This window comes from Sardina pilchardus, chromosome 15, assembly GCF_963854185.1.
Source record: "Sardina pilchardus chromosome 15, fSarPil1.1, whole genome shotgun sequence".
Taxonomy (NCBI): Eukaryota; Metazoa; Chordata; class Actinopteri; order Clupeiformes; family Clupeidae; genus Sardina; species Sardina pilchardus.
The window spans coordinates 7,689,122-7,702,992 of NC_085008.1; the positions used below are offsets into that span (position 1 = coordinate 7,689,122).

The 13,871-nt window shown below is 48.7% G+C and overlaps 1 protein-coding gene across 1 annotated transcript in view; it reads right to left on the reverse strand.

The window, feature by feature from the left end:
* The window catches only part of atf6 (activating transcription factor 6), a 59,066-nt gene that overhangs the window by 12,040 nt on the left and 33,155 nt on the right, over positions 1-13,871 (reverse strand). Inside the window, exons 11-14 of the mRNA XM_062555402.1 lie at positions 13,107-13,220; positions 11,680-11,779; positions 6,357-6,424; positions 4,524-4,635 (exon numbers count right to left, since the gene is read on the reverse strand). Coding sequence (XP_062411386.1) covers positions 4,524-4,635; positions 6,357-6,424; positions 11,680-11,779; positions 13,107-13,220 — 394 coding nt within the window. The remainder of the gene's footprint in view (positions 1-4,523; positions 4,636-6,356; positions 6,425-11,679; positions 11,780-13,106; positions 13,221-13,871) is intronic.

A 13,871-nucleotide genomic window follows, 5' to 3' on the forward strand; every position in this document is an offset into this window, starting at 1 on the left:
CCAATTATAAGATTAATAACTGACACAAACTCAGTGATAATGGAAATATCTTACCACTTGAATGTGCACTTAAACAATGTCTTCATGTTTACAATCCTTGATACAGTAGTAGCAGGGGCTGATTGCAAAAGCATTTGCTCATTCCCAACTGCCCAAATAAACAAAGAAAGAAACAAACACATACCCAAAGTACACATGCACCCACTTAAGACTAATTCACCACAGAAAGACACCCATCACACACACACACACACACACACACACACACACACACACACACACACACACACACACACACACACACACACACACACACACACACACACACACACACACACACACACACACACACACACACACACACTGATGGAAGAGCCTGTGCTTCAGATGGGAGCCTGGTCCACTGGGAAAGTGCATGTCTGGTAAGAACATAGAAAGCAGGTGTGTGTGTGTATGTAACCCTGAGTGTGAAGGAATGCAGGTGCTCAACTGTCACCTCCTCGATCTCTGGGGTAGTAAAGTGTGTGTGAGGTGCTCCGGTTAAGGGGGAAAGTGGTGCTCCAGAAGCTCTCTGTGTGTGACTGCGTGGGAGTGTGTGTGCATGTGCGTGTGTGTGTGTGTGTGTGTGTGCGTATGTTTGTGACCTACTTCACCTTGTAAACCTTGAGGTCCAGTTCGTACTGAGCACTGCTGCTCTCATTAACTACTGCTCCCAAACCAGAGGCAGAGGCAGAGAGGACTCTTACTGGGAAGAGCGCGGAGCAAAAAAACAAACAACTCAAAACCAGTCACAGACAAAGCAGAATTTACACAGCTGCCACCAATAGAGCAACTAAGACTGAATTCATTGAAAGAAAAAAAAGAAAAGAAGTGAAGATAAAGAGAAAGAGAGAACCACAGGAAAAGTAGAGGGAGAGGCAGAGTGGAACTCCTCCGTCCACTTTAAACAGTGACGGTGGGCCGAAGGTGGAAGGTGGAAGCCCGCGGTGACAGAGAGGAGTGGCTGGACACTAGAGACGCTGCGGAGTAATGATGCTGCAGACTGGTGCGGGCAGATGAGGCCCTGAGGGAGGGAGGCAGCGGAGGGTTGGCACGGGCCTGGGCACATGACACACGCACAGCCACCACGAGGGAAAACAATGCCACCCTGACTTACACACGCACACACGCATACACACACACACGGCCATGAAACTGAACACACAATAAAACACAGATGAACATGACGGGAAATGCTAATAAACCACACTGCATTTCAATAAAGTCAGACTCTCTCTCTCTGAACCTTCATTCAGAGGGTCTCTCTCTCTCTGAACCTTCATTCAGGGGGTCTTTCTCTCTCTCGCTCTCTCTCTCTCTCTCTCTCAACTGCCGTTCAGGGGGTCTCTATCTCTCTCCAAAAATCCTCTCTCCCAAAATGTCCTCAACTTGTTCTCACATCTTACAATCTTCTGGTCAATTTCTGGTCACCATCTGCCTTGCTGCTGCCTTTCCATTACCCCCTGGTCTCATCACTGACCCATACTAAGCTACGGTATCATAGGTAGGGATCAGCTTTAAACGTCTTTTTCTTTTTTTTTTTTAAAGCGCTGAGAAAATGATAGCCCTCTGGTGCAAAGGATTTCTGAAAGTATGTCAGGAGAGGACAAGGTTTGTGTGGACCATCAAAACAAGGTTGCACACACATCTGGGGCCATCAAACGGTTGTAAAGATCAAGAGGTGGCGCTCGGAACATCACAAGGTCCGCAGCCTCAGCAGGAGAGAGTGCGCTGCCAAATTCCTTCGGAGGAGCACTCTCTGCATTGTTTACCTCCAATCATCCAACAGTAAACACTCGGCTTACAGAGTCAAACGAACGATACACATGATCATGAATTGAACCCCATTGTCTTCCTGTTTCCTAACGGTTCTTTTTGTTTGTTTTGTTTTTTTTTCTCCCACATCCCCCGAAGCAGATTTCATCAAAAATGACTTCATTTTCCTAAACACAAACATCTGTGTTGAAAAAGATCCCTCTGACAGTAAAACGTGACCCTGTCTGTGGGGACCCCCGACACTTTGGTCTTGACCTTTCACAGGCTCAGTGGGTCATGATGAGCAAGTCCTTGTAGGGGCCATGGAGAGGCCTCTCAAGGCGGACAGCTCCTTTCAGTGGCCTGATGGATGGTGCTGTGACCTCTAGGTGGTCACTCCAGAATGGAGTCCCAGCGGCTGCCATTGTGCTCGTCCTCTCTTGTCTGTGCTGGTCTCACTGCAGGAGTGACCGCTCAGCTCTCTCTTTAGCTTCCTTTCCACAAGAGTCCAGAAGAGACGAATGCAGCAGAGAGTCTTGTGAGTAAGACAGCTGACTTCAGCAAGATTCAGCTGATTCTGCTCCATCTCTCCCTCTCCATCAACTCTCCATCTCGCTCACCCCCCCCCCCCCTTCTCCATCTCTTATCTCATTCCATCCCTCTCCAGCACCCTTTAACTCCATCCATCTCCCCCCACCCTCCCTCCCTCCCTCGCAACAGCATCGTGTGGAAGAAGAAAGGCATGGGATCGGCACAACCCGCGCTCTGGACTTGAACCTCTCTCTGCTTCCCCGACCCACTCAAGTCTTGGGGGATTCCGGGGGAAAGAACACTGGATTAAATTAAGGAATTCTGGCCCCTCCGTCCATCCCCAGGTCCAGGGGCTGAACTGTGCACACTGGTGTAGAGGGGAACACATGTTTGTTCCAAAGGAAAATCCCCACAGTGGACTCCAAATTGGGTCCCAGCACAGGCTCTGGCAAGCACCTCTCCCCGCCCCCAACCTCCCCTCTCCTCTCCCCTCCACTTCTGACTCAATGTTCTCTGTTTGGTGCTAATCACTTCCAAAACATTCACTTCCTTCGCTACAAACATACCTGCAGGGGTCAGTCTTAAGGTCACTGGAGCGTTGATGAGAGGGTGCGGAGAGGCCAAACGAGTGGAAAACTGGTGACGGGGCACCGATAAGTAATGGGACGGAAATGAGATGCACTATTAATTCCTGTTTGTTTATGGATACCATGTTTCCTTTTGTCGTTGGCGATCGGGAGGGACTTGTGCTGGTGCGTGCAAAGATGGGCGGGTGTGCCAACAGAGATCGAAGCAGCTCAACAATTCTTTCCAAGTGCGTCGTCCAGATTTATGTGTGATCATCTAAGAATAATTGAAAGCAGGTACCCACTTAAGCCACACAGACACACACACACACACACACAGACACAGACACAGACAAAGACACACACAGAGCCCTTCCCAGGTGGTGACATGATAAGCATAGTTGACTGTAGCTGATCAGTGAAGCTGAGCTAAGATGCACTGATACAGTTAAGCAAAGACTGAGTTCTTGCAGACTTGCACTGCAGAAAAAGTGTGTGTGTGTGTGTGTGTGTGCCGAGTCAGAAAACCAATAAAGAAGAGCTACAGAAAACAGTTCCAGAAGTATAAGGGGAGTGGCGTGACAGAGGGAGCTTTACAGTAACACACCAGGACACGGTAACATGGTGATTAGGAATGGGAACTCTGCTGCCACTTCCCCATATACAGCTCACCAAACCATATCCCACGTAAACCTCAGGACACACACACACACACACACACACACACACACACACACACACAGACACACAGACACACAGACACACAGACACAAACAGACACACACACACACACACACATGTCTAATTTTTGCCTTCGTGAGCTTTGCTCAACTCAACTCCTCAAACCTCCACCCGCTTGTTCGGTGTACAGGAACTCTCACGTCGTCAGCATATTTGCTGATACACAAATAGAAACGGCAGGGAGCTGATTGGCTGAGGAGTTTTCCACTGCCAATGGCCAGAGGAGCTCTGGGACTGGCAGCAGAACTGACACAGCAGCACTGGCAGCTGGATAATAGCATTAGCATTGGCTACAGTACTAATGCACTGCTGTTGGTTAGACCCCCGGGCCCACAGTCAACGCACAAATCAGATGTTCCCAAACCACATCAGACTAAGTCGAGACTATCAATCATTCACACCCATGAGACTTGATGTGACACCTCGTAATGGGAATTTCATGCTCATTATCAATGGATTGGCTTAGTCAAATGCCACTGTTTGCGCTGAGGGTACCCAACTCACTCTCTCCACGAACCCCCTCCCCGCCAAACTAAAATAGTCAGGACTGAAATCTTCCTCCCTTGAGTAGGGGGATAACTGAACCACATGCCATAAATGAAAGGTTGGAATTAAATAAGAATGAAGGCTTTGGAAGTCGGTCAATCTCATGGAAACTGCAAAAGTACTACAGATTTATAACCCGCCCATAACATCTGTAAAGTGTGGCAAATTTGTGAATAAATGGGCTATTGAATGCTAATAAATAAATAAACGGGTTATTGAACGCTAATAAACACATGTGGTGAGACTGCAGTGGTTGGAGTCTGGGATGAATGCGCACGAAGGTGACCACATATGTACGTCACAGCAAAAAAGAAATAAGGAAAGAAAAGATGGGGTCTAACTCACCCGGCGGAAAGATACCACGTAGAAGGTGTCTCCCCTTCGGTTGATCTCATCAAAGAAGTCGTTGTAGGTGCGGTGCGGGGCATAATACACCTGCAGCTCATTACCTGAACTTCTGCAGAGGAGAGAGGACAAAGCCATTAGAGATTAGAGAAGACGGTATTAATGAGGTTAGAACCAAAATAGACTTAAGTCATGCAAAAATTAACACTTGCTCTCAAGTTACCATACAATACAACAAAGGTGGTGCCTCATTCTTGTAAGAGACTAGCGGACAAATGTACAGTAGCATATACCATATGCACCATTGTTCATAACAATTTCTGACTACAAACTTTTACAAAATTTACAAAATTGTAAATCATAAATGCTGTTAATTATCACCTTACTGTGATAGAAGCAATACAAGTCATACTCCTGACATTTCTGTGCCCTCTGTAATGAGAACATTTGTTTTTTTGACACACATTACACAAAAAGTGCCACCTCAGCTACAGATGTGCAAGCAACAACATGAACGTTTTATGATGCATTCTGGGATTGGGACACGTAGGCCAACCTCGTGTACAGAGCTCAATAGCTGATCTGGGAACAGTGTTCAGCATGAGGCATATGTCAGCTGGCGGTGAGAGAGTAACAGATTTGGATGAATGGTTTCACAGATCTCATTTGTCATCAGCGCTTTGGCCACACATGGTTGCTTTGAGCGGTAAATATTCATCAGACACAGTAGGGTGTCAGAACTTGAACACAAAGCTTGTCGAATAGAATAGGCGTGGAGAAATAATGTAGCAGAGAAAGAGCTCGGGAGAGTCCTAAAGCATCAAGCAGAATGTCATGAAGCATACAAAAGAGAAGAGAGAAATTGACAAAGAGACAGACAGAAAGAAAGAAAGACACAAAGTCAGAAAGAAAGAAAAAATGAAAGTGGTAGAGAGAGTACAGTGATAGAAAGAGATAGACAGCGACACTGTACATTACCAAGGAAGAAGAGAGCAAAAGAGTCTAAGCACGTGTGTGTGTGTGTGTGTGTGTGTGTGTGTGTGTGTGTGTGTGTGTGTGTGTGTGTGTGTGTGTGTGTGTGTGTGTGTGTGTGTGTGTGTGTGTGTGTGAGAGACACTGGTGACTGTGTGTGTGGTGTGTGTGAGAGAGAGAGAGAGAGGGTTAGTGATCTCTTGCCCTGCTGGTGTCCTCAGGGGCCCTGGTCGTCAGTGCTGGGCCTGACTCCAGGGTGCAGCCTCTGGGCGAACCCCAAAACCCTGGAATGTCCAAGGGCCAGCACAGCAACTGAGCCGCTCCGATAGGCTCGACCGGAGATCAGTAGAGTTCACACTGTCAGCCTTTGATTTATGAGCCCACAGATCAATGCCAGGACTATAATAATTTGCAACTTTCACAAACTCTCTGTTGACAAAAGTTGTCCAGATTTTATAATGTGTTTAAAACCCTGACACTTGTATACGTGGGGGTGGTGGTGGTGGGGTGTGAATATTTGTTTTGAATGAGCTTGTTCAGATTTAAATGTGTTTGAAGACACTTGTGCACACAGTGTCTTTGTGGAACCAGTCTCTTGAAGCATGCATGCTTTTGTGAATGTGAGTTAATGTGAGTTTTGGTGTGTGTGTGTGTGGGTACAGTATGAGAGAGAGAAATAGTGGGGCGGGGGAGAGTGCCAATGCGTTTTCTAAACAGCCGCTAGACATTGGCATCAGTCAAAAGCTAACCCACTTAAGAGCAGAGTGGGCATAAGATCACACATGCAGGCACACACATCAGACACACACAGACGCACACACACAGACGCGCACACACACACACACACACACACACACTTACCTCTCTGCTGAGTCTGTGTACTGGACGGGCAGAATCTGGGTCACCTCATCCTTATTCCCACTCTCCTTCTGTAGGGGTGGGAGCACAAGGAGAGAAACGCAGGTTACATAAGGTGGCTGTGTGTGTGTGTGTGTGTGTGTGTGTGTGATACTGTGAAGACCAGCTGTACTGTACTGGTCCATGCGTTTGCATATTCTACTGCATCCTTAATATTTGTGTCCCTGTACCATTCTCTTCATGTGGACAAATAATGGTTCAAATGTGTGTTGATAGCATGGTCAAAGACATGTGTCGGTGTGTGTGCTGTGGACACTGGTTCAAGATGTGCTTTTGTGCTTTTGTGTGTGTGTGTGTTTGTGTGTGTGTGTGTGTGTGTGCGTGTGATCATATTAATTTCATGAGGGGGAAGTCCAGTGCTATGATTTTTAAGCCACTTTAATGGAGCCCCAATCTCTGTACGTCTGGAAAGTTAAAGCTTCAGCCTGAGTCAGGGACTTTCTTTTTTCTAATGACAAATGCAGCAAACCTCAGATCCTCTGTCTGAGTGGACATCTACGCTATTTGACCACGTCACCATCTCTCTCTCTCTCTCTCTCTCACTCACCCACTTTCTCTCAATCCTGCTCCATCCCTCTCTCTATTCCTCTTTCTCCTTCTCTCTCTCTCCCTCTCCACCTCTCTCTCCCTCTCCACCTCTCTCTCTCTCTCTCTCTCCCTCTCTCTCTCCCTCTCCCTCTCTCTCTGGCCCATTTCCAGCGCCACTCCTCCTGTGGCGGCGGAGAGGAAAGAATGGCTGCTTTTGTGGAAAGCGAGCCGGGGCGGCCTGATGACTTTAGCTTTCTTCCCCTGCGCAAACGCTGGAAGGGCGGCCATTTACAGTCTGGCGCGGCTCGAGAGGCCCATTCCTGAGGAGAGGCCAGACAGCCAGACATCCCGCCGCACACTTCCAGGGCAAACACACCGGAGCCAGGAGCTAGGAGCCAGGACTCAGGGCTCACGGTCTGGCCCTGCGGTTCTGGTGCCGATCCACTGGAGCTCAGGGCTCTGCCCATTGGGCTCTCCTGGCGTGAGGCTGTGTGGAGGTGGAGGGGCTGACTGTGCAGCATGCATGCAGGCTGCTCCTGAGCGGCTGAGCCTAGCTTAGGCACTAACAGTTCAAAGGCGTAGGTGAGTCAAGGATGCATAAAATAAAATGAGGTGAGAGAGAGAGAGGGGAGAGAGAGAGAGAGAGAGAGAGAGAGAGAGAGAGAGAGAGGAACTTCAGCAGACTTTCATCTTTCCTCTAACTCTTAATGCGAACAGCATTAAATGGTGGAATTATTTAGCAATATAAAGTAATTACATTACAGCATCTATCCTGGCAAGACATCTGTCCTGTACATATGGGGCTCAGGTCTTAATGTGTGCATGTGTGTGGAGGACTTCAAGTGAAAATATGGATTTAAGTCTGTATATGTGTGTGTGTGTGTGTGTATGTCATGCTTGTGCAGGAGCGGAGCAGTGTATCCGTGTGTGTGTGTGTGTGTGTGTGTAATGCTTGTGCAGGAGTGGAGCAGCGTATCCATGTGTGTGTGTGTGTGTGTGTGTGTGTGTGTGTCATGCTTCTGCAGGAGTGGAACAGTGTATCCGCATGCGTGTGTTTGTGTGTGTGTGTGTGTTTGTGTGTGTGTGTGTGCGTATTGCTGGTAATAATTTGATGCATGTGCGTCTGCATGTGCGTCTGCATGTGCGTGTGCTTGCTTGCTAGCGTCTGAGTGCATGTGTGTGCTGCTGTGATGTGGTCGTGCCGTCAGACAGCATTACTGTGACACTGTGCATCGATCAGGCCGTCCCCAGCACTGGCTGCCAGCAGGTCAGCGCGCGCCCTCAGGGGCTTCCTGCTAATGGATGGGGCCCATTACAGACGGAAAAACACCTGTCGGCCAGCGGCCCCTCCAGCATGCATCACACACGCTGGTGATAGTGTGTGTGTGTGTGTGTGTGTGTGTGTGTGTATGTGTGTGTGTGTGTGTGTGTGTGTGTGTGTGTGTGTGTGTGTGTGTGTTGGGGGGGGACTTCTGAAACAGGAAGTGGAGGTAAATCAGCACCAGCACTATATACAGGAAGCCTAATCAGCGCAACCTAAACCTACCCAAGACTGCTCAGGAGAGTCATCTATAAAGAGGGAGGTCACATGTTTGTGCCTTTGAAGTATATGAGTGTGTGTGAGTGCATTTGAGTGAGTGAGTGAGTGTGTGTGTTTCTGAGTGTGTGTGTGAGTGTGTATCGGGGGGGAGAGGTTGTAGGGGGGCTGTGTAGTTTGATGTAGAAAGAGGTGCTTTTGGAAACTTCAGGTAATGTTGCTAGTTAAGTGTCAATTTCCTCCAAAATCCTGTTTGTGAGTGTGTGTGTGTGTGAGTGAGTGTAAACGTTTAAATGTCTGTGTGTATGCTCCTGTATCCCCTTCCTGCAAATATGTGTTGTTTCACCTCCTGAATGTCCGATTCTCTCTCTCTGCTCCTCAGGCAGTCAGCTGCAGTTAGGTACAAACTCCCTGAGGCAGAAGCCACCAGCGTGACTGATTGTGTTTACATGCCACAAACACACATACACACACACACACACACACACACACACACACACACACACACACACACACACACACACACACACACACACACACACACACACACACACACACACACACACACACACACACACACACACACACACACACACACACACACACACACACACACACACACACACACACACACACACACACGGGTGAAACTCCATAGACGTGTCAGAGGACACTCAGAGAAGTCTGAGAAAGAGAGTGAGCGAACAGATCAGCTCCATGTTTCACTGATGCAGACTGGCATCCTAGAAACAACCGAGCACACACACACACACAAACACACCAAAACAACAGGGCATTTCGGAACACAATGTCACCAACACAAAGCCAAACCCAAGGACTCCGCCCGTTCTGTTTACGTGGCTTCTTTAACGCACCAGGATGCCACAGCGTTGACTTTCACCTGGCACACCGCCTCGCTCGGAAATCCTCCACACACACAGAGGGGGACGCGGAACAAAACGTGTTCCTTATTTTGTCAGCACGAATCTAGAGCCTGTCTAATCGGCGGACTGATCCACGTAAAGATGTGCCATCAATCACGAGCCGTTTAAAAGCAGCGCCAGATCCACAGATGACAGGCCGTTGGCCGGCGGTCCCTGGTCAGCTGCTTTCACTGGCCTGAGTGCTGTCCAGCAGCGGAGCCCTTGGACGGACAGGGGAATAAATCTGTACAGGAAGGTTGTCTCATTTGTCGCTGTTGAGCTGTTGAGTTGCCGCTTTGAAAGGCTTTACAGTAATCACTGCAAGATGGCCAACACTGCTTTTCCATTAAGGACACACATGCACACACACACACACACTCTTTCTCTTCCTCTCTCTCGGTCTCGAACACACACACACACACAGATACACACACACACACTCCCATCCTGGCTCTGGCTCTCTTTTTCCCCTCAGACACACATACATCTCATCACACATGCAAACAAAATCACTCGCTCACTCTCTCACTCTCATTCTCTCTCAAACACACACACACACACAGAGCCTTCGGGCTTCTGGCACTGACTTCAGACAGGGCTGATGGCGGCACATGATAAGGCCTCCACATCCATCTCCAGTGCAGCACTGGAACTTGGGCACAGTGAGCTGCCAAGCACCACCCACTTCACACCAAGCAGTCCTCATCCCACAGCCCAACAGGGGACATCCCTGAGACTGGCCCTCACTACTGACCTCAGATCAGTAAAAAAAAAAAAAAGAAACCTGACCCTCACTCAGAGTGAGAGGGCTGTAACCTCAAATCAGTAGAAACCCCTGGTAAAGAAGACTCTGATCCTCGCTCACCGTGAGAGTGAACGGACCTTACGTCCGTCGGAGCCCCTGGTAACAAAAATCCTGACCTTCTCTCATAGTAAGAGCGAACTGACCTCAGATCAGGAAAAAGAGCGGAGACCGAGTGAGAGAGCGATGGTCATGGAGGGGCTGAGCCTGGGGGGTGAGGGGGGGGGGGTCACAGGGTTCGCGTAACTCTCTGGTTGCCAGACAAGCTGCAGACGGAACCCTCCAGAGTCTGACTTCAACAGGAGGTGTTTACATGATCAATAAGGAATGCAAAGGCAGCAATCAGATCCCCCTCACTGCGCTCACTTAAGAGAGAGCAGTGGCTCAGTGGAAGTGTGTGTGTGTGTGTGTGTGTGTGTGTGTGTGTGTGTGTGTGTGAGAGAGAGAGAGAGAGAGAGAGAGAGAGAAAGAGAGAGAGAAAGAAAGAGAGAGAGAGAATGTGAGGTAAGTGGGTGAGAGAGAGGAAAAGAGGGTGCTAGCTGGTGAGTGGGAATTTGATGGAGGGGATGAGAGGGAGAGAGAGAGACAGAGAGAAACAGAAAGAGAGAGAGAAACAGAGAGAGAGAGAGAGAGGGAGAAGATGAGTGGGTGAGTGGAGACGGATGGAGGACTGGTTATAGAGAGCAACCATCTGACAAGACTGTTTACTTTCCCAAGAGTCTAGATTATATTGGACAAAGAAGCAAATCCAGAGAAGGACTCTGGGGTCCAAGACTAGTGTGTGTGTGTGTGTGTGTGTGTGTGTGTGTGTGTGTGTGTGTGTGTGTGTGTGTGTGTGTGTGTGTGTGTGGAGGGGGGGGGGTGTTTGAGGGAGAGAAGGATAGAAAGAAACAAAAGAAAGAGAAAGAACAGAAGTAAGTAGGAGGGACCCTGTGAGAGAGATGGAAAGAGTGAACGTGGTGGAGCGAATGTGGTGGAGTTCAAGTAGAAATGAGAATTGAAGAATGAGAAAAATAAACAGGAAGATCGAAAGACAGAGAGGGCCCAAGGAGAGAAAGAGGGGAAAGGAGATGGCTGTAAAAGGGGAGATACGGAGTACAGAGAGAGTGACAGAGAGAAAGGGAAGGAGAGAAAGTTCTCACAAGGCTATTTAAAGAAAATAAATACTTGTGAAGTAGCGAGTGATCTCATCTGATTCCATCTGTGTCTCATGAGAGGCTCGTATACACAGAGCAACGCAGAATACACACAGCAGCATGTGTGTGTGTGTGTGTGTGTGTGTGTGTGTGTGTGCGTATGAGTGTCAAGTCCTACCTGATGGGTTCATGCATTTGTGAGTGTGCTTACCTGTGTGTGTGTGTGTGTGTGCGTATGTGTGCGCATGTGTGTGCGTGTGTGTGTGCATGAGTAAGAGAGTGTGTGTGCGTGAGTAAGAGAGTGTGCGTGTGTGTGTGTGTGTGTGTGTACTGTACGTACCAGGATGGTTCTGCTCTTGGTCTGTGTGTTACTCTGCCGTCTGCTCTTGGTTTGCTCCACCTCGTGCCTGTGCACCCAGCCTCTCAGCTCATGAGCCAGCCTGCAGGAAAGAGAATAGAGGATATCAGACACCACACACACACACACACACACACACACACACACCACACACACCACACACACCACACACACCACACACACCACACACACCACACACACCACACACACCACACACACACACACACACACACACACACACACACACACACACACACACACACACACACACACACACACACATACAGTAGACAGAAAGCTGGTCATTGCATAACTTCCAACTGTGCAAACACAAGTTTTGGAGATCCACAATTGCAGCCTACTCACAAACACATGGCCACGTCATCATCTACTTTACGCAAAACCATGCAGTGGCCATTCCTTCAATGGCACACACACACACACTCACACACACACAGATGTAGTAACACATGGTCATCTCTCTCTCTCTCTCTCTGAGGCCATCTGTTTTTGCAAGGCCCCCACTGCAGCGTCCATATGAGATATCAGGTCAAGCCCCTCTTTCTCCAGATCCAGCTCGTCTCCCTCTGGCTCATAAAAGTGAAGAGCCTGACTGACTCACTCACGGTCAGCAGGGGAGCTCGTCTCTCTGGGGGCCGAGACTTCAGTGGCCCCGAAACTCCCACAGTCATCCTTCGGACGCTATATAAAAAGGGGCTGACCGCTCCTTACCTCACTACACAAACCAGACACTCACAACACACCACACCGTGCACCAGTGACCAGTCTTGACATTCATTCATTCATTCATTCATTCATTCGACCTCCAAAATAACATCTTGACCCACGCTGAGACACTTACATTTCCATAGGATCAAGTATATATTAGTGTAGTATGTTAGTATTGACTACAGTATATTAGTTAAGAGTAAAACTCCAGCAAAGGAGTCTGCTTGAATCAGAGCCATATTCTCTTCTCGGGGACTTGAGAGGGATGATCTGGACTGAATCAAAATCGTGGAGCTGAGGAGCCGTTAGAGACGGATAAAGAGGGAGTCCTGACATGCTGAAGTGAGCGCGCTCAGTGAGGGGAGGTGTAGAGAGCGCGCTCAGTGAGGGGAGGTGTAGTGAGCGCGCTCAGAGAGGGGAGGTGTAGAGAGCGTGCTCAGTGAGGGGAGGTGTAGTGAGCGCGCTCAGTGAGGGGAGGTGTAGAGAGCGTGCTCAGTGAGGGGAGGTGTAGTGAGCGCGCTCAGTGAGGGGAGGTGTAGAGAGCGTGCTCAGTGAGGGGAGGTGTAGTGAGCGCGCTCAGTGAGGGGAGGTGTAGAGAGCGTGCTCAGTGAGGGGAGGTGAAGTGAGCGCGCTCAGTGAGGGGAGGTGTAGAGAGCGTGCTCAGAGTTCTCATTACTCACTTGATGCACTTCGTCCTGTTGACGGGTGGCTGGCAGGGGGGCGGGGTGCCGAACACCAGCGGGCTCTTCCTCACCACCATCAGAGCCTTCTCCTCCGCCACAGACTCCTCCACACTGAGAGAGAGAAAGAGAGAGAGAGAGAGAAAGAAAGAAAGAAAGAAAGAAAGAAAGAAAGAAAGAAAAGAGAGAGCGAAGGAAAGAAAGAAAAATAGAAAGAAAGAGAGAGAGAAAGAAAAAAAAAAGGGAAGGAAAAAAATATTTATTGAACTGTTCAAACAATATCAGGATGTTGGACTCTACCACACAGCTGGAGCCAAAGAGGCTGGAGCGCTCTGATGTGTCCCGCGTGAGAGCCGATCGATTCCAGACAGATTTACTGCAGGGCCGGCTCTCTCCATGCCATTTACAAGGAATACTGTATCCTCAACACCATCCCTTTACAATAGCGGACTAGGAATACCCCTATTAGCTCATTTATTTTAAAAAAGAGTAATCGACATCTCCCCATATCACTGTATAGGTGCTAGGACAGTGAAATAGACCCATTCTGCAGAGTTCGTTTTTAAATGAAAGACTTTTAGCAGGAAAATGGGACAGAAGATGAGAGCTATAATTGATGCATGAGTGACATGTGAATAAACCGAGACAAAAGAGTCTGGAAGTCAGTGCTGAGGTTTTGGCTGTAAAATCCCCTGGTGAAATGTGGAGTGTGAGCGCTAGCGGTAGCAGCCGCTGTGCAGTGTCAGCACAGCAGCAAGGCTGGGG